A 22,546-nucleotide genomic window follows, 5' to 3' on the forward strand; every position below is an offset into this window, starting at 1 on the left:
CTATAGAAAAAATATAACATAACATTCCATTGCATATAAGAAAATAACCATCACTGGAAGTTAACCAATCAAATTTTCCCCCTTTTTTAACCTGTGTACAAGCTTTAGTAACCATGTAACCTCAAGTTTCCAAAATATTCTATAGAAACCCCAAATGAAAAAATAATGGTGATTTGAAATACCCAAGATATATGTTTATGACCCAGAAATGTTTTACTGCAATGAAATGTAGGATCAATTACCTACAACTGTCAAATTCAAGAGAATTTTTTTTTTCGACCTATTTTCGTATGCAACCGGATGTGACGTACTATGATTTGGTGGTATTACACCTAAAACATTAAACAACAATGTATAACCTTCCTTACTCTTACTTCAAATGACAGCTTAAGGACCTTGGATCACTGTAGAACCCTTATTGAAAGTTTTTTTTTTGTAATAAAAAACATATAAAACTAAAATAGAAGGGCATATTTGCCCTGTTAATCAGATCAGAAGTACCTGTTTTTGTGCTACCGAACTTCAGAGAATCAGTGCGCTCTAATATGCGATTAAAGGTATGTTGAATTTTTCTGCATAAATCAGGATAAGTTATAGTTTTAACATGCAATGACCCTCACATTATCCGAACTTAAAAACAACATAGCAATTTTAGGTCCTACTTCTTCATCATGTTCATAGAGCCCCTCAAGTGCTAGGGTACTTATTCATAAACAGTTTTGTTTTAGCGTTGCAAAATAAGGAGTGTTTCGAATAATTCAACATTTGTTAAGTAGTAAATTTTCAGAAAATGGACAAATCAAGTATATTTCATGACAACACAAAAGTGCTGACTACTGGACTGGTAATACCCTCAGTGACGAAACGTCAACCAGCATGGCATCGACCCAGTGGTTGTAACGACTCATCGAAAATACCAGGATTATGTGGTACCTAAAGTAGACAGTAGTTTACCATAGTTACAAAGTCGACTACAAAAAGACAAACCAAGGTAACAAACAGAAACTGAGGGAATCACATCAACACAAGTTGCTCGTATCGTGTACATAGAACTCGTCCTTGTGTCTCGACTCAAAACCGATGTAAGGTAAAATTGATTACGAAAATCAAAAGCACTAAAAGATAAAATTTCCGAAAGGTTGCTCGAAAATGATTTTCTTATGATAATACATATTTCGTTTTTGTCAATGACATCATTCGATGCACAATTTTATAAACATATCCAATATACCCAAGTTAGCATCAAAATGTCTTAATTAGCAACACAAATTATACTTTTGTTTTACTGGAAATATGCAATCCAGTTGGAAATATTTTAAGCATCTGAAATAGACTCTTTGATACTCCGTTTCCAGTACAATTTGACAATTTTAAGATTTGTGGAATGTGTGAGTAAACAAACACAGAGGTATTTTGCACAACCTCTTATTTTATGAGTCAAATTTCAGTTTACCAAAATCAAACTGAAAAAAAACATAGTTTTCATAGAATTTGATGTAAATTTGCATCCCGAAATACAAAAAAATAATCGGTATCCGGAATTCATTGATTTGGAAATGTAGTATGAATATACTGTATGCACTGAAAATAAGGGGTAATAGATATCATTTCATTACAAAAATCCTTACAAGCATTTGATAAAAATTAATTAAGGAAAGGAACAATATCATGTTGCTGTTTATCATTTCCTTTAATTTATCTGTTTAGTTATCAGACATTTAAAATGACATAATATGTAAGCTTTGTATTGGATTTAAAGTATTGTGTATATCATAAGCTAATAGCTAAGTACTGAACAATCATGATGATATAACATGTTCACATATCGATTAGGAAGAGAAAAATCAAGGTTACAAATCAAAACTGAGGGAGTGGCATAAACTCTAAAAGAAGCTGAGGGAATGGCATGAACTCTAAGAGGAACTGAGGGAATGGCATGAACTCTAAAAGGAGCAAGACCGGGTGCATATATCGCCCGATATGCATATTAACACAGTCAAAATGTAACAATCGAGAATTGACACAATAGGTATGGTTACAGATTTGGCGACTATACTGGCATCGTAAGGTCTAAGACTGTGAAAACAAGCAATAGATATACATTTTATAAAGCCTTTTTGAACTGGGTTGACAATCAAAAAGGTATTTGGCTAAAGTATTTTATGAACCCATGCAGGTGCAATCGTTGAAAATTGATTCATAAGAACGTTGTACAAACCGACAACATATATGTTTTGTGTGACAATTGATGTTATCTATAATGCATCAAAATGATGGTTAGATGATCATTAGTATGTCCTGTTGTTGTTGCTAACGGAAACAAACCCAAATCAGTACCAACCTAACACCTGAAATAACTCTCCATGTCATTTTGATAAAATGGACTTTGAAAGTTTGATCAATTAAATTGAATAGTTGCCTGTAACAGTATGGGTTCCATTTTAGACTACTGAAGTAAAACTGTTCCTGGCCAATAGTTTTAGTGGAAATGACGAAAATGAAAAATGTGAACGGACAACGAAAACACAGTGATCACAACATTTCTTGTTTGTGGCTTTTGTTTTGTTTTGTGTCTGTCTTTTTTCCTAATGTTTTCGTCATTCAGGCGTGTTAGAAATATATTTCTATAAATGGTAGAAACAAAGCCCATAACTCGACAAGAACGATGTCACAAATTCTTTATATCAAATATAACCTTTTTTCATATTTTGTGATAAGAACAAAAACATATTCTGAAGGCATAAATTTGAGACAGGTTCTGATCATTTTAATTAGCTGACAAGAGCATGATATCGATATCAAGCTAAGTTAAATTACTTTATGTCACATTACTGTCAATAGGCATACGAATGCTAAATATTTAAATTGATAAAAGGCATCAGTGTTTGCTGCACTCTTCGTATAGGAGTAAATCAATTTGAAAGTATTATCCTCAATATCTGCTGAATAGTCACCTATAAAAAATTCAGATTTGTTTTACTGTAAATAAACTGGATGAAATGGATGACTATTATCGATTATTTAAGGTTTGGAATAGATAGGTCAACTCAGCATAGACCTGGGTATTTCAATTATCTTACCTCCTACAAAACTTCAAGGAATATATGTGGTTAAAAGCGAACACGCGGAAACAATGGGCGTGTTATAATTGTAAATGCACTATTAGTAGTTGTTAGTATTGCATGAGTTAGAGTTGCGTTCATTTAAAAAAAACAACACAGTGGTGTTCATAAGTAAACATGCATTGTAAACATGCATGATCATAATTTTAAAGCTTTTCGACCAAAATCTGCGTTTACTTAGAGATGCTTTCATTTCTAATGTGAATATTTGAAACTTATGTGTCACAGGTAGTAGAGTCGTCATATCGAGGAGCATTTAGTTTGGTGATTTTATCATGATTTGGTCCAGTTGGTCATGGTTTAGTAAGGTCACTCTTCCGAACGATTACATTAGTTCTCTTCAAATAAACATACAAAAAAGTAAATAGATTTTGTGTTCAATTTTCATGTCAAACTTTCAAAATGTACACTGTGGTTGTTGAAATTTAATGCACGTAAAGCATGATATCGAATATTGACATGGTTTTGGAAATATATTGACATGATTTGGTTAAGGTATCCAAATTTTTCATGGTTTTGATTATATTTATCATGGCTTATATAAAAATTCATACATACTAGTTTCAAGAAAATATTGATAGTTTGTTCGAATGCGTCGTTAAAAAGCCACAATTACACAATGTACCAAATGACTTATAAAAAATAGCCTTTCTAACCAATTAAATAGGTTAAGTCGGAGAACCTTGCATGAAAAATCTTACTTATAGTTGGCATCAAAAGATAACATACCTATGCATAATACAATTGAGATAGGCCTTTGGCTTATCTCGTTTGTGGAGCCATACAAACACAATTGTTTTACCTAAATTAAGTCCAAAAGCTGGTAAACGATTTATGTCAGGGATATATATATAATAAATGAGCGAAAAAGACCGGTAAGATAGGGTTCTTTTATCCTTGAATCCTATGAGAAATAACCCCATCAATACCTAAGAATGGTGTGCTTCTAATACAAGTGAGTTTTAAACTACCAACACGTTTTCAAATAGAACGATTTGACGTATCTAACATTTTTGAGTACACATAAAACCAACCAGTGTGCGACTGGACGAAGTATTTTTGATAAATTTCACGGTAAGCAGTACGTAGCAGTTGTCATGTACATTTCTTGTGGTAATTTCGCCATATCTTTTTCATTTCTTATGGTTGTGTTGTGTTGTGTTTTGTTTTTTTGTTGTTTTTTTTTTTGAAGTTGAGTTTTTGGCCGGATGAAAGAGGAGCGGATGCATCATTCGAAAGAAAAATCAAATAAATCTTAAAATCAAACCACCTAGGCGGGTGAGAGAAAAAAAACACACACACGTACGGATATTAAAAATAGACCCATCACTAAACACGCCAGACAGTTTTATTCCATTATTACGCTTAAATCGTTCATGTTTTTGTGTGTTTTCTTTTGTAGTAAAGTACGCATACGTTTTCTGCTCACCCCTGAAAATGGCTAAGACCAAACATAGGGGCTGCGTCATTCAAAAGAAAAAGAAAATAAATCCTAAAATCAAACCAACAAGGCGGGAGAGAGAAAAACACACGCACACATACGAATATTAAAAATTGACCCAACACTAAACACGCCAGAAGATATTATTCCATGGGTCACTTGATTCATCTTCTGATGCTTCTTCATCGTCAGTTTCACCCAAAGAGCTACTAGAAGCATCGGAATAAACGCTATCGGTTTCCGAGGTCTCAGTATCTTCAACTTCGCTATTTGTGTCAACGGAGTCATGTGAGTCTTCCTCGTTGTTTACTGGTATTGTATCTAACATTTTGTGCATGGAACGTATATGACGATTCAAATTATCACTTCGTGAAAATTTCTTCTTGCAAACTTCACAACTGATCATTACAAGTGAAAGAATGGAAATGAAAAAAAATGTTACATTACCAGTAAACAACAAGGAAGACTCACATGACTCCGTTGAAACAAATAGCGAAGTTGACCATACTGAGACGAAGCGTGTGATGAGGTATATGAGAAGGAAGTGTTTTAGATTGGGATGAGAAGTTAGAAGATGAAGCATAGAGACCTTGTTTTAGAAGTAAGAGTGAAATATATGATAATAAGGAAGAAGTATAGGAACAAAATAGAAAAATGAAGTCATAAGAAAATTAAGGGACAAAGACAAGGTTGTGGTCAAGAAAAACACACAATGACAAAAACTGACAAATCAACACTGAACACTTTAACCAATTTGAAATGTGCGAGTTACTAATGCAGGTCCGTTGATCTCCGTAGCAGTTCGGTTTTCTTCCTGTACCTTGTTTTACTCCTCAGCCCTAATATATTGTTACATAAATTATGTCAGCATATACCCTATTTCCTCACATATCACCTCGCACTCCTTGTTCAATAAGACTTTATAAGTCTATGAAAGGCGTGCTGGTATATGTATATTATCAAATGTATAACTATAGAAAAAAACAAAGGACATGGGGTATCCATCAATGATAGAAAATCAGTACATGCACAGCAAAAAAAAACACACAAAAGCAAAGGAACAGCGCTTTTATTGCTATTCTTCATCTCAAAATCACAGTGAGGCCTTCAACACGGAGCAAAAAACTCTCACCTCACTGCAATTTTAACACGGCTCCTAGCACCAGATTGAGCGGAATTATTTGCAAAAGTAATTTGGATAGACTTAGACAAGATGTAACACCACAAATGTTTATATGGAATAAAACAATTACAGTGTCTTTTGTTTCGGGAAATATATGGTTTAATTGACTTTTGAAAAACTGATATTCACCTCGGCCGTTGGCCTCAGTGAATATCAATAACTTGTAGTCATTACCTAAAGAAATATAGAACAATGGTTAACGTTGAAGAGATTATGATTCAAAACCTTGTGAAATAATGGAGTTTGATGAGATTTATTAGTTTTGATTACTATGATATTACATTACGTATGACATATACTAAGTATTAGAAATGGTATTTAAAGTCTTGCGAGGTGTGATATGAGACTTGATGAAAGTAATGATTGGAATATATCATCTGCATGTCGAAATGAGATTAATTAGCACAAGTATAAATCGTAAGCTAAATCTTATTGGTGGTTAAAAAAATAAAGCTGAAATTATTTGAATTGCATGAAAGCATTACTCTGTGGTTTTGAAGTTTATTTAACTTGTGTTGAAACTTGGTTAAGATAAAACAGGTATAAGGAAATACATTTTCCAGTTGACATGTATTTGATATAAACATTAATCTCATAAATAATGTAAAGCGTATCTTAGATACTTAGGCATTCAATGAGGACATCAAATTATAAAACTTGTGTAGATTATGCATATAGTTTATATTTGTCTCTTTCGTTTTACTATCATACTGATTTTACATCAAATTTTTATTAAGTTAAGAACCTTAATTGCAATGCCAATGACTCAGACTTGGTTTATTTATGAATACAAACATAAGTCTTGTGGACTTGTTGTTTTCCATTCGTTTTATGTGTTTGAGCTTTTGATTTTGCCAATTGTTAAGGGACTTTCCGTTTTGAATTTTCCTTGGAGTTCAGTATTTTTGTTGTTTTACTTTTTATTGTGTTTTGGAACAAAGTGACATATTTTATTACTACTAAACCTAATTTTGTAAAATTTGGTGCTTTGTTTGTGCTCAAAAATGCAATATTGTGTTAAACTCAAGATATAATTTTCAAAAATATTTGGTGTTTCATGTTTAGGTGGACTTTTTGTAGTATTCTGATATTAGTTTTAAATATACTATATTACCGTTGATATTCTGTAACTTTACTGACATGGTGGTGCTGAAAATGTATAATAAAGTTTATATATGTTATTTCTAGTTATTATTATATGGAAAATACTGAGAGGTGGAATAATTGTCAATGAGATTTTCAACAAAACAAGAAAAAACAAAATCTCAGAACGACTGGAAGCTTGAAATATAGTCATTCTTTAAAGATAAAGAGAAGTTATGTGAAGTGTTTTAATGGAAAATACTGGGATGTGGAATAAATGTGCATGAGACAACGTATTAACAAAAAAAATGACTGTTCTATCTACTGAGGAGTTTCATGCATACCTTTGTCACCACCCAACCGTATCTCGTACTAACTGACTTCAGTCAAATACATATAAAGTCAAGACACACGCCATTTTTCATCTCCTAAAGAAGTTGGTTAATTTCAACACTTGAATACTATTTAATTGCAATCTGCATATCCTTGTCAGCAACCAGGTAGTGGTGAAAATGAAACACATAAATTTTACATAAATGTTTTTTCTTTTTTTTTATGGAATATTGAGACGTGGAATAAATGTGCTTTTTTATTTCATTCACCCAAGTCCTTGTATGCATATTCATTTTAAACTGCTTTATGGATTTGATGAAACATACTTGCTTCACAGTGCAAACATGATGATGTGGTGTTTTGTTTACATTGTATAACTAAATAGTTTCTGTAGTTATGATGACATGATGTTATAAAATACAGATGTTATACTTACATTTCTTCAACTTTTCTATTCATTTACAATGATGGTTTGGGGAAAAAAAGACTTTTTTTATCATGTATATTCCAATAGATCTCCCTAAGATAAATTTTGGAAAGAAAGTACATATTGTGTAATCTTTTGACATGTATCTTTATAGAAATCTATTTTGTTAATAAAAAAAAACTATTTGTTTTTATTGAAGAAGCTTTGTAAAATTTTATATTAGAAACAAATTCAGGGTTGTATGCTCAAATACAGGTTTTACTATAAGTTTTGTTTATATACTTTTCTCATATATCAAAATATTTTTTGACTATATGTTAAAATACTCAATCTATTTTTGCAATATAATGGTGTTCTACTTTGAATGTTCTGTATATATATAATGTATATAAGTTTTTGATATTAAAAATAAATTATGTTCTTCAATCTTTGTTTAATCTCTTTTCTCAAGTTTCTGTAGTATGTGACGTGGAGACAAAATGGACACCACCCTCAAACATACTCCTGTCACCAACCAACTCTCTCTCGTACTAACTGACCTTGGTCAAATACCGATTTAACCAAGCGAGGCAAAAGTGGTTAACAACCCAACATTCTGTGACGTGGGGACAAAATGGACGCCACCCTCAAACATACCCTTTTCACTAACCAAAATTTATCCACCTGCACCACTCTCAAGTGGCTGCTTATCATCATTATGCTACTACTAGAGTTCCACTTTTGAGACTTTGACATATTCCAAGTGAAAACCATATCATTGAATCTGTTATCTTTCTACATGTATTTTCAAAAACATTATAGGCTGAAATTATTTCATGCATATAGAATTATTTGCATAAGCGGCAATTTTTTTCAGAAGATTTAAAAACAGTTGTAATTTATAACAAAGTGTGTGTTGGTACCCACAGAAACAAAAATTTTCTTATGTGTGAAAAAAAACTACCAAAATTTAAAAACTGTTGTACGCAAGCGTTGTATGTTTCATATTATCACCTATATGATACAAATTTTGCATTTACAAATAAGATATGTCTGCATATAATGGTTTACTTTTACAAAATGTGACTTGGAGGGAGATTTGTCTCATTGGCACTCATATCACATCTTCTCATATCTACAAAGCTTTTAACCTGGCAAAATAATGAAACTACATAGCTTCACTTTATGAAAAAAAAAACAACCAATGTTTACATTTTGTCATTGTTTCATATTTAAACACACAGAACCAAATGATGACCAACTGAAACAAACTATGACAAAATCACTGTACTACACGCTCTTTGATATGACGATGTTACTACCCGTGTGGTTAAGGTTGTTTAAATTGTGATATCAAGGTTCTTTGATATAGATTTATTGTTGTTGGCATTTTTTTTTTTAATAAATATATATAAACCAGTGCAAGAAGGTTCTTGATATTGAGTTGGCATTTGTTTTTTTTATATATATATATATATATGCCAGTGCAAGAAGGTTCTTGATATTGAAGACTTAGTCACCTGATAACAAATATTGCTTTAATGGGAGTTCAAATCCCGCACGTGGCAGGTGCACTCGACTCCAATCCAATTGTCGTTGGCATTTGGTTTTTTTTATATATAAATCAGTGCAAGAAGGTTCTTGATATTGAAGACTTGATCACCTGATTACAAATATTGCTGTAATGAATCATATTGATCACAATAACGACAACTGAAAAACATTAGTTCTTTTTTTTAAAATACGCCTTAATTCCCATAAAACATTCGGTCAGATGCATTCGTAACACAGTTTGCTAGTGAACTGATACGATATCTACGGGAACTGTAAATTCCGTATATAAAAATAAGTAAATGTGGTTTGATTGCCAATGAGACAATTATCCACCAAAGTTTAAATAAAGTGGATGTAAGCAACAATAGGCAACCGCACGGCCTTCAACAATGAGAAAAATCCCAATACCGTATAGTATAAAAGGCCCCCGACATGAAAAATATGAAACAATTCAATTGAGAAATACCCCATATATATTGTATTACGTCACTATCACTCTTTGTAATTAAAAGTATTATTACTGTTACTAGATACCGGCAATAATAAAAGATAAACTCGAAATATATCAAAACGTTTTACTGAAAAATAATAACAAAAGCAATGGATATTTCATATTGAGTTACAAAACAAACATAACATATTAATTCTACAGGTATAACACCAAGTTTGGCATATATACAATAAATGATATGCTGTTTTATCATCTTATATATGATGATGTAGCATTCTTTTTTGAAACTTTACATAGTAAAAAACAAAAATATTAGATACGCGATACTTGCATATTAAAATTGATAAATACAATTGTTATAATTATGTATTGTTAAAATTTTTAAAATGTTAAACAAAAATACAACACGATATACTGTAGTCTATCTCAAGTTTATTCCAAACTATAAGATATTTCTCAGCTCTAATGTAAAACGATGTATTTGTTTTATTTCTTTACCAATGTCCAACAATGCTCGGATTATTTTGTTACCTTTTACTAAATCATTGGTTAAACGAAAGAAATTATGGGTTTATCATTGTGCTGGTTAGGCACAACTGAATCCGATGCTCCAAAGAACGGCTAGGTAGAATGATATCAAATATAATATTTACACAGGTTATCGAGAGCGTAAGGTGTTCAACGCCACACAAACAGTTAAGTAAAAATAAATTGAATATACAGAAAAACAAGTATTGCAGAATGAAGCTCTCAATAACGACAGTGACTGATTATATCCCAAACAATGGAATACGATGTTAGTATGAACAACAGAGTCTACTATTGTCAACAAGTCTTTTCATATTACTGGTCGCTCGTCAAAACTCGGTCGATTCCGTATGTTGCAGATTCTCCGAGTATTGCCGATTGCGAACCCGTCTGTCTAGTGTTGAACTAAACAGGTATTCCTGGGAATAAATGGTGCGATATATCAAAGTTTATAAAAAGAGAAAATTAATGTTCACATGAATTCTATTTTGTTGAGTCAGATAAGATGACAGAATTACGTACTTGTTTACCTTTATTTTGTATAATATACAGGAGGAAGTTATAACTTTATCAAATCACTCTTTTATGTTATGAAACTAACTCATTTAGAATTCATTTTTATTTCAATACATAGGGTTTCTAATGTAACCATTTTATTTCTTCTTTCTGTTTGCCACTTCTTTAAATTTGAGTTTGTGGTTTTAGTAAAAAAGTAAACGGATGGCCAAGGTTTTAAAAAAACTTTACACATGCATTGTTTGTACTGTACTTGTACACCTCGCATGATTTAGCCATTCAGGTGACTTTTGCTTTCGGTTTTACAACAAATAGCTTTCGGTCTTCCTTTAATTTTTTTTCATTGTTTTAATCATACGTCTAATGTTGACGCTTCAATTTTCTATACGGTACTCCATAAGAGATATTTAACAATTGATCTGTTTTACAATGACAAGCATAACCACTTAAGACTAATACAAAATGAAAAGAATAATATGCTACAAAAATAATAAAACAAAACAACAAAAGGTTTAAAGTTAAAGACTCTTTCGTTCATTTTCAGAAGGACCACGTGTCTGTAAAAAATTCACCAATCTTGTAGCTTTCCTTAGTTTCTAACCCACCGCCATGCCAGGATGAACACAATACCAGAGAAAACTCCTCCGATTCCACCAACAATACATAACCCAAAGGAGTAGTGCAAGTTAGAAGTATCCAACGTAAACCAACCGTTTGACGTTGTGGCGAAGACAATGACTCCGATCAAGGCAAATACTCCTGTAAGAAAAAAGATGTTCAACTAATTAACATATGTCATAATATATTGATTGCTATAGAGAACTGATGGTCCCAATCGAAATACATCATTTATTTTGACATGAGCGTTTGCAAAGAACATATATCACCAGACATAATCTGATATAAAAAAATTTAGGAGTGAGCAAGTTTTCCATATTATTTACATTTCAAAGGAACAACAAATACCGGACAAAATATCCGATCAGCATCGATATAAATCTCTGACATGAGATCAATGATAAAAACGGGCGCACAATATCATTCCCATATCCTAGTTGCATTTAACGGAGGTTTGGTAAAAACGACACCATTTTTAATGCGTATTTGTATTTATATTTTGCGTTTTAAGTCGTAAATGTGATGACTGTTCATCTGTTTATTCCCAACATCAGTATAAATTAATAATGATTGCTAAAACATTTAGATCAATATTATTATTACTTAATGAACAGCAGGATATGGTTCCCCTTCTGGAGCACCTAAGATCGCTCCGGGTTTTTTTGGGATTTGTGTTGTTCAGTCTTTAGTATTCTATGCTGTGTTATGTATACTATTGTTAGTCTTTTGGTCGTTTTTCCGTTTTTGCCATGACATTGTTAGTTTGTTTTCGACTTATGAGTTTGATTATCCCTTTGTTATCTTTTGCTTTTTGATCTTTTGAGTTAAGTCAATTGCAACTGATTTTTACAGTTTGTTCTTATTTTGTGTTGTCACACCACTGTCCCAAATTAGGCAAGGATTCAAAGCGCTCTAAAGCATGTTTAAATCCGACACATTCTGTATGTGTCTGCCCCAAGTCAGGGGCCTGTACTCTTTGTTATCTTTCGCCTTGTAGTACAATGGTTGTAGTTGGTTCATGTCTGTCGTATTTATTTTTCGTAAATGATTTTTATTATAAATTAAGCCGTTAGTTTTTCTCGCGCGCGTTTGAACTGTTTCAAATTGTTTATGTCGGGGCCTTTTATAGTCGACTATATGGTATGGGGTTTTCTCATTGCTGAAGGCCGGACGGTGACCTATAATTGCTTTAAAATACTACCACTACATTTTAACTCTCGTGGATAGTTGTCTCATTTGCAATCATACCACATCTCATGTTTATATGATGAACATGAGGCTTTCAGCTTTTTTTTAGATTGTAGTAAATATTTTTCTCAAATACACGGAAGTGGCTTTGTGTGACTATTTTTTTGACGTTTGTTTTCCCGAAGTTTCAAAGACTAAATATTTATCATATCAAATTTGATATATTTGTAGTTATTTACCTGCCATCAAGTTGAGCAATCCTGTAAGAACAAATAATATCCCTTGTTCTGTCAATACAAACATCTTAAGGAAAGCAAAAGTCACAGCTGCTAGGAAGGCTCCAAGGGCTAGACATTCCAGAACCTCTGTGGCTATAATGTGAGAGTTGTGTATTGGTTGATCTGCAATTTTACACTATATTTATCATTATAATGTATATGATCAGATTAGTTTACCCTTTGTCATCTAAATACTCAGATTATAGAAAGGTATACAAAAAGGAAAATTTGATATGATTACTGAATCTGCCGAAGATAGAAGCTGTCGGATAATTTTTCTTAAGAGAAATTCAAAGCACAACATACACAGTTTTCTTAATTGATTTTAAAGAGAGTTGTAGCAAAACACTTTGTAGAATTGTTCTATTAGTAAATTTTAGCTATGATTTTAAGAGAATTGTTGCGATGTATTGAAGAGAGTTGTTGCAATTCACAATGAATTCAAGAGAGTTATCGCAATGTATTTAAGAGAATTGCCGCACTGTATTCAGGAGAGTTGTCACACTGTATTCAGGACACTGTTGCGCTGTTTTCAGGACACTGTAAAAATGTATTCAGGAGAGTTGTCACGATGTTTTAATGACACTGTTGCGCTGTTTTCAGGACACTGTAGAAATGTATTCGAGCGATTTGTTACATTGTTAAAGTTTCACGAGAGTTGTTACATTGTAAAAAAGGTTCACGATAGTTGTAACATTGTAAAAGAGCTTTACGAGAGTTGTAACATTGTAAAAGAGTTTCACGAGAGTTGTTACATTGTTAAAGAGTTTCACGAGAGTTGTAACATTGTAAAAGAGTTTCACGAGAGTTGTAACATTGCATTAAAAAAGTTATTGAAATGTAGTTATATTAAAATTTACGACAAAAGAGACGATTTTTCATTCCCTATTGTTAACTTTCCTTTTTTAGACGGCGATGTGCCTTTGGCTCCATCATACGGTGTTTATATATTCCAACTCGTTCGGTATGCCCGTGTGTGTAGTGATGTCATAGATTTTAACGAACGTAATCAATGCATCACTGGTAAATTATTAAGTCAGGGATTTCGTTACCATAAATTACTTAAAACATTTACTAAATTCTTTCATAGATACAAATATGTGATTAGTAAATTTGGTTGTACCTGTAGAAAACTTATTAAAAATGGTATTTCACATCCTTAATTTTATGGTTATATTGTACTTAAAGCGCGGACATCATTATGTGAACCGTGTAAACTCATTGAACATTTAAACAAACTTATAAGTAAGGGTTATCGTACCAATGTTGTAATTAGATCTCTGAATATAGTTTACATTGGCACTAATATCGATTTTGTCATTAGCAAATTAAAACATAACTAAATTTGTATTTTCTTTTCAATGATGTAAAGAGACAGACACACGTTCATTTTTATCTATAAAAAAGTCACTCCTAACTATCCTACTACCTGTCGATACATTTATTTTTGGCATTGCACAAGTCATGTCCTCTTTGACTGTTCATTAAGTTAAAATACTAAATCCCTGGGATGTATTTTAGTTGATTTTAGTCTCTGATGCATGATTTTTTATTATTAATTGTTTTGGCTTTTAACTAGCTGTCAGTAACTGCGAGTACTCTCAAATCGTACTTTCTTTTAAATTTGACCTGTTGATACTACTTGTAATGTTTTTTTGTTATTTAATGTAAACATGGATCTTGTCTATATACAAGCTTTGATTATTTGGTATTACTACAAATTTTCACTTCTTCGTACTATGAACATCAAATTTATTTAATTTTTCCTAAGATACTGTTCTTGGACCTGTACAGGAAGTTTTATCTAGCACTTATTGTATAGTTTTATTGTTGATATTCACCCCATATCAGTCTTGAATCCATGCCCTCATAGTGAAAATTTCATATCTTCTCTCAATTATAAAATGGTTAAGTAGAGATATAAATCTGTCAGCAACAACTGATTAGGGACAGATAATATTACTTAACAAACAGATGCTTAAAACAAAAGCTGAGCGTGTAAATTTTTGATAACCACTCCAGGTAAATGGAAAGTATTATTATGGTTTTTAAATATTTACATCTACACATCATCTGACATAAACTTATGAAATATTAAAAAGAAAAAGCAATTTTTTAAGAATACTATAGGTTTTAATAAGTCATAATTTTTGATAGGTGCTGTAGTTGCATTTTATATATATGCCCTGTAAATTGAGATCATCATGATCATTGAATCTTAATGATACAATGTCAAAGATATACTGATGTGATATATATTTAACTGGCAATTGAATAGTTTACTTCATTAGCACTTATGTAGTGTAATAAGATTTAATTTGGGTATTCAGATACTTTCATTCTTAACTTATTTTGACAAAATGACCCATTTTCAATATCCACCGCACTCAAAGTACTGCAAAAGATGTGAAAACGGTCTTGAAACTACAGAACAAATAAAGCTTAAATGATGGTTTACTTTTTCATCAAAACATCACGGTAGTATTTGAACATTTTTATACGCCCGTTTACTGGACATATTATGGTATACCGTTGTCCGTCTGTCCGTCCGTCGTCAACATGTTGGACATTAACTCAAAAACGCTTTCACCAATTTGCATAAAACTTTGGTGAATTGTTTATATCTATTGACGTGAGCTCCCTTTCGTTTTTTATAAATTTTAGATTTTAGGTTTCCGAGTTATGGGGTTTTATCATTAAAAAAGGGGGATTTTCCAGTTTTCGGACAATAACTCAAGAATGCTTCACCAACTTGCAAGAAATTTTGGTCAATTTTTTATATCTATTGACATGAGCTCCCTTTTGATGTTTATAAATTTCAGATTTTACGTTTCCAAGTTACAGGGTTTTATTCATAAACAAAGGGTGATTTTCCAGTTTTCGGACAATAACCTAAAAATGCTTTCAGCAGTTCTCATGAAACTTTGATGAATTGTTGATATCTATTAATGTAAGCTCCCTTTGGAATTTTATAAATTTTAGAATTTACATTTCCGAGTTATTGGGTTTTAATCATTAAACGAGAGGCTTTCAAGAGCCTGAATCGCTCACCTGTATTTCAGAGGAGAAGATTTTTAAATGTTAGCAAACTTGATGAACAAATTGTGTAAAATTGTCTTTAAAGGGCAATAACTCCTTAAGGGGTCAATTGACAATTATGGTCAGAATAACTTTTTTTGTAGATCTTACTTTGCTGAACATTATTGCTGCTACAGTTTATATATATCTCTAATAATATTCAAAATAATAACAAAAAACTGCAAAATTTTGTTAAAACTACCAATTCGGTGGCAGCAACCCAACAATGGGTTGTTCGATTCGTCTGATCATTTCAGAGCTGATAGATCTTGACCAATTGAACAATTTTACCTCGTGTCAAATTTGCTCTAAAAGCTTTAGTTTTTGAGATATAAGCCAAAAACTGCATTTGACCCCTATGTTCTATTTTTAGCCATGGCGGCCATGTTTGTCGATGGATCAAAACTTCGGATATAATTTATAAACTAGATACCATAAGGAACATTTACTTAAGGTTTGAAGGTATTTGGTTCAGTAGTTTCAGAGTAGAAGATTTTTGAAATAGTTTACGACGACAGACGACGGACGACGACGGACGCCAAGTGATGGCATAAGCTCACATGCGGCCTTTCGGGCCCTGGTGAGCTAAAAAGGGGGGATTTTCCAGTTTTCAGACAATAACTCTAAAAAGGCTTTCAGCAATTCTTATGAAACTTTGGTGAATTGATTATATCTATTGATGTAAGCTCCCTTTAGAATTTTATAAATTGTATTTGTTTATAGTAAGAAAGGACCTTTCCTGAATAGTTCGTTCATTTTCATAATGATAAAGCCATACCGTATATTTACTTCAAATTGTGATTATATACTTTTAGGATAATTGTTACAGATACGAAACTTTTTTTTTAATTTAGTGGATCTACATAGAAGAATAAAACTAAAACAACATGTTGGAATTGCCTTTACATAGAATTATCAATATTTCTTTTTATTACAATATAATAATTTGCATTTTTGTCAGCAACAGGAGATTCCTAAATCTTTGAAAACATTTTTAGTATTGGTTGGGTATTTATTTCAATGGTTCATTTACATTAAGATGTATTTATACTTAATATGAATGTAATATGTGTTGCTGGACAATAAGCACATTCAATTACGCAATCAGCAAAAGGAATGCAGAAAGCATTGGTGAATTTATTACAGGAATTAAAATGCCAACAAAATCTTATTTCGCTTAATCTTAAATCTGTACCAAAACATATCACTGACACAGTGGAACTTGTGACAATAGAATTCGCTGGTGTTAAATTTAAAACAAAAAAATGTAAAAACAGTAATATGTGTTGCTGGACAATAGGAACATAAAATTACGCAATCAATCAATTTTTCATTTTGACTTAAAACAATTTTGACCTTTTCATTTAAAGGAAAATATGGCCTAATCACTGTTAATTTTTTTATGCCATATATATATATATATATATATATCTTTATGAGATTATGAATAATAATTCAATTACATTGTGTGTTCCTGTTGCAATATATATTTTAATATCTAGTTATAATTTACATGTACATATGATATAAAAAATATTTCAATCAAACATGAAAGTGGTTGTTTTTTTCCCTGTTATATGACTTTTATATTCTTCTTCAGCTTCACACAAATATATCTTTCTTTATATAAACTAAACACATAATTAATTAAATAGACACAATTAAGGATCAGTGCTGTGTATTTACTGTGTATTTACTACTAATTATTATATCCAACAGTTATCACTTCAGATTCAGGTTAACAAAACATGTGGTTTCTGTCCACTTACAAATTTCAATCGAAATGACAGTTTAATTTGTATTTATGGTATTTCCTAAGTGATGCAGATGATAAGCTCAACATCATTTTGATGTGTTTTCTCGGGCATGGATGGTAGACTGCATATGTACCACGTGTTAGATTAGTTTTATTGATATTAAAGAAATTTCTTGGTATTCCTAAACGGAAGATTTTATACACACAGAAGAAGAAGTATACTTAATAACAAAATTATTTTCATTTACCTGTGTATAATATGACGCAGGTTTCTTCAAAAGTGATGATTTTCTAAAAATTGTTCGACATTTCACAGTGATATCATACTTTAACTTTGTTTAAACCTGTTTATTTACTTTTGACCTTAATTATTTATCCCTTGTAATTTTTTATTAACTGTGTATTTGCATTCAGGTGTCATAGGTCAAATTTATTCGTTCATTGTGTGCTAATTTACGTTTTTGATTGAGTTAAGCCTTCCAATTGATATTTTATAGTGTGTTTTTCTATGTTGTGATGTTATACAATTGTTTCAGAAAAGGGAGAAGGTTTGGTACCATTAAAACGTTTAATCCCTCTGCAAATGTTTGCACCTGTCCTATGTCAGGAATCTGATTACATTAGTTGTCGTCTGTTTATGTAGTTCATACGTGTTTCTCGTTTCTCGTTTTTATATAGATTAGACTTTTAGTTTTTCCGTTTGAATGGTTTTACACTAGTAATTTGTTGGGGCCTTTTATAGCTTGCTGTTTAGTGTGAGCCAATGCCCCGTGTTGAAGGCCGTACCTTGACCTATAATGGTTTACTTTTATAAATTGTAACTTGGATGGAGAGTTGTCTCATTGGCACTCATACCACATTTTTCTATATCTATTAAAAGAATTTGCATGTACAATGCATTAAACAGAGTGTTTGTATGTTAACTGTTATCAAGGGAGTTGTCGCGGGGTATTTAAAAAAAGGTGTTGCAGTGCTTTCAAGAGAGTTGGCTCAATGCATTCACGAGATCTGTTGCAATGTACAATGTTCACAAGGGAATTTTTGTGATATATTCAAGAGAGTTAGTTCAATGCATTCACGAGATATGTTGCAATGTAAAATGTTCACAAGGGAATTCTTGGGATATATTCAAGAGAGTTGTAGGAATGAACTAAAAAAAAGTTGTTGCAATTTTTTATAACCGTTAAAAGAGCGTTTTTTTTTTTTTGGCATTTTCTGTCTATTTTAGTTTGAATACAGTTGACGTTAATATAATATATCAATCGACTTTCTCTATTTATACATAGTTGCGAGAAAAAATAGTTAAGAGCCGAGGCCTCACCAAAAACAATATTATAATCGCAAATCATCTGACTGTGTATTTATTGTGTCTTTAAAATATCTAACAGCAAAATATTTTCAATTTCTTCAGTTTCAGGGTTAAATAATATATCTTATGCTAGTTCCACTTTTTCTGTAGTCTCTTAATGCGCCGCTGTCTCAATTTTTTAATAAAGGCATCGACCATTTCTATTTTTGTGTGCATGTTTTGAAAGGGAGGGTGCATGAAATATTTGATTCTAAATTTCTAAAAAAATTACTAGTACTGCTTTTCTTTCTTAACATGAATACATTAACAATTGGCACCATACCATTTGTACTTGAACACTCTCAACTAATGCTAAGAGAGCTGTAGCAGGTTTTGTCGATCAAAAATATGAATTCTATCCAAACATATTCATATTGTTTTTTTTTATGTCTTGAGCCAAATTGTTTGAAGATTTCTAAATTTCAAAGGGTAAAATTTCATAAAAATTTGTAATTTTCAAGGTTTATGAATTGTTTCAGCAATTTTTTCAGCAATAAAACGATAACTTTTTCAGAATAAAATAGAAAATTTAAAAGTGTTATCGAAGAGTCCCAGAAGTTTCAACGTGTTCAATAATTTTAAACAAAAACTATAAATTTGCATTCAGGCTATAAATATAACCATGCCATTTCAAACTTACTTTGAAAAATGTGTTTACTAGTAGTACGCATTTTAACAGTTATGGATATTCCTGTTGAGAAAACTTGTAACAAAAACAATAATATATAATAATGCTAGTGTTTCGATAGTATCTAAGGATACCCAAAACCTCGTCATATTCAAGATACCCTGAACATAAAAAGCAACGGTGAATTTCAACAAGACTTTGGCAGATGAGGCATAGTGCCCTACTCTTTCAATGGAGTGAATAAAGGACAAATTAAACGAGGGGACATTTTTAAGTTTTTAAAGCCTACCCTCTTAATAATCCCCGAATTTCGACCAATTTTCATTGTTCTGTTCTTACCGGTTATCACAATATTTATCATATTTCCGAATAAAATATGTAAAAAAAAGGGGAAAAAAACTGTTAATTAAATAGAGGCGAGAAAAAAAGTAGGTATGATAATAGCCATTAATTTCCCTGAAATAATAATGATATCATTCCAGACTTTTGAAATAACGTTAATGTTACCGATAAAATGAGGCGGAAGAAACCAAAGGGATATAACTCTAAAGTTGAAGATACTAAGCTGACAACGCTATGGCTGAAAACGGAAAGCGGCCAAAAGACAAACTACAGTCTGAAAAACACAACATAGAAACAAGTTAAAACATGTGCAACACAAACCTGACTTATGTTGTCTCTGTTATGCCATAAACATGTATGCACCTGTCCTAAGTCAGGAATCTGATGTTCAGTAGTTGTCGTTTGTTGATATGGTTCATAAGTGTTTCTCGTTTCTCGTTTTTTAAAATAGATTAGACCGTTTGTTTTCCCGTTTGAATGGTTTTACACTAGTAATTTTTTTGGGGCCCTTTATAGCTTACTGTTCTGTGTGAGCCAAGGCTCCGTGTTGAAGGCCGTACTGTGACCTATAATGGTTTACTTTTATAAATTTTGACTTGGAGGGAGAGTTGTCTCATTGGCACTCATACCACATCTTCCTATATCTATGAATTGACTTATTTGACCTTAAATGACCTTTTTACGCTCAGTTTTTGAGACAAAAAGGTTATGACAAGGTCTGATCCATTCAAATAGATATTTACACACATCACATTCTTTGTTCAGGATATTTTTGAGAACTGCACGACGTAGACGATAACGAGGTATATCTGTAGACAAGACCCTATGCAAATCTGGAGGATGTTATTTGGTTGATTTTTACTTTCGGATTCAAAGGGACAGTGATAAAAATAATAAAAAAATGTGCAAAATAGAAAGTCCAAATAATTATAATGTCAAGAATAAAAGCCCTGTTCATTGATAATTTTCTATGTTTTCTATGTATTGTGTGCGATTTTGTCCCATGTACATTTACTCAATGTCCTTTCATTTTCTATGTAAAACGTCTATGCAGTAACCATAAATGAAGTTCCATAAGGGAGGCCAGGGCCCTCTGTCACCCCCTTAAATCCACCTCTGGGTATAAAGTAAGGATTTAAAAACTTTCCATTGTTAACCAAACCTGTGTAGTAGTCGTGTACAATTGTTCACCGCTATAATTATAGCAACCTTTTTTTATAGATAAAATAGTTTGAATTCATTCTTGATTGTCTAAGAAAATCCCCCACCTTTTCCACCCTTTCCAAAATACAAGGTTAACATGGATAAAAATAGATATATAATTTGTCGTTTTAAGTGCACAGATAATATTACCATTATGTGTTTGCCATTTAACATAAGTCGGCCACCAAGATTAATTATTCGATCAAATACAGTGTATTCAAATTTAGTATCAAATTACCTTGTCAATATAACAAAAAGCACGTCATTCTGAAATTACGTGTATTGTAAAAACAATTTATTTCAAAAGTCGAAGATCAATATTCCTATCCGAGACTTTTTGAAACTTTTGCAATTGTCTAAATGTTCGTCATTTTCATCTTTACTTAATACTAAATATTATGTATATTTGCATTAAGCTTGACTCCAATTATTCATATAGAATCGAAAGAGAGAAAATGGAGATTAGCACTTGTTGAAAGCTTAAAAAATGGTATGATGTTTCGTATTTATTTTTGTCCTAGTACATAACGTTAACGTCATCAGGTCAAATTTTGAAAAATGTATAGCTACTGTATATCACGATAGAAAAGGAAATGAAGGAAAGAGGGTATACCTGGACAACAGTGAAATAAAGGAAAGAGGGTATACCTGGACAACAGTGAAATAAAGGAAAGAGGGTATACCTGGACAACAGTGAAATAAAGGAAAGAGGGTATACCTGGACAACAGTGAAATAAAGGAAAGAGGGTATACCTGGACAACAGTGAAATAAAGGAAAGAGGGTATACCTGGACAACAGTGAAATAAAGGAAAGAGGGTATACCTGGACAACAGTGAAAATAAAAGCAAACAACAGAAAAGAGTTGGGGAACCTTGTTATTGCCCTATGTGCAATCAGACATAGCAAGGACTAAGTAAGTAAGTAACTGTACCATATGTTCAGGAAAATGACTTTTGAAAAAAAAAAATCAAAAAAATACCTGCAATGTTAACACATCGTTCCACTCCATATACTGGACCACATGATTTCCATAATCCAAAATGTACATGTATGTCGCTAACTGCTTTCTTTTCTTTATACCAGTATGTGGTTGAAAATCCTATAATATGAAAAATCAACGATACAGCGCTTATAATGCTTCCTCCGATCACCATAGGTGGAATTCCTGCTAAAGATCCAGGCATTTTTTCTGATTTTGATCGTCTGTTACTTTGAGTTCAAGCCGCGTCTTAAGATCACAAGTATACAGATAATTTCTTTGAACGTCGAGTGATTTTCCGGAATGCCTATCAAAACCTTTAAAAGAGGTACCCATACAGGGGATATTTAAAAATAGCAGTCCGTTGTTTGTTATAAGGTGAACAATTTTTAAATTCTTTACTGCAGTTAATGTTATCAGCATATTATAAAGCATAAAACATAGAGTGACAAAGTACATGTTTCGTAAAACTTTTACATCAATCAGTTCATTAAAAGCTCCATTAATAGT

At 31.9% G+C, this 22,546-nt stretch overlaps 2 protein-coding genes across 6 annotated transcripts in view; both read right to left on the reverse strand.

Moving 5' to 3' along the window:
• LOC127723042 (uncharacterized) overlaps positions 1-22,546 on the reverse strand; it is a 260,474-nt gene that overhangs the window by 104,289 nt on the left and 133,639 nt on the right. The gene's annotated exons all lie outside the window — the stretch shown is intronic.
• On the reverse strand, positions 9,684-22,359 carry LOC127723041 (uncharacterized). Its single transcript, XM_052229474.1, has 3 exons — positions 22,037-22,359; positions 12,663-12,824; positions 9,684-11,376 (listed from the first exon to the last, which is right to left on the reverse strand). Exons 1-3 carry the CDS (start codon positions 22,239-22,241, stop codon positions 11,207-11,209), a joined length of 537 nt encoding a protein of 178 aa, XP_052085434.1. The 5' UTR covers positions 22,242-22,359; the 3' UTR covers positions 9,684-11,206.

The sequence above is a fragment of the Mytilus californianus genome, unplaced genomic scaffold (assembly GCF_021869535.1).
Source record: "Mytilus californianus isolate M0D057914Y unplaced genomic scaffold, xbMytCali1.0.p SCAF_13, whole genome shotgun sequence".
NCBI lineage: Eukaryota > Metazoa > Mollusca > Bivalvia > Mytilida > Mytilidae > Mytilus > Mytilus californianus.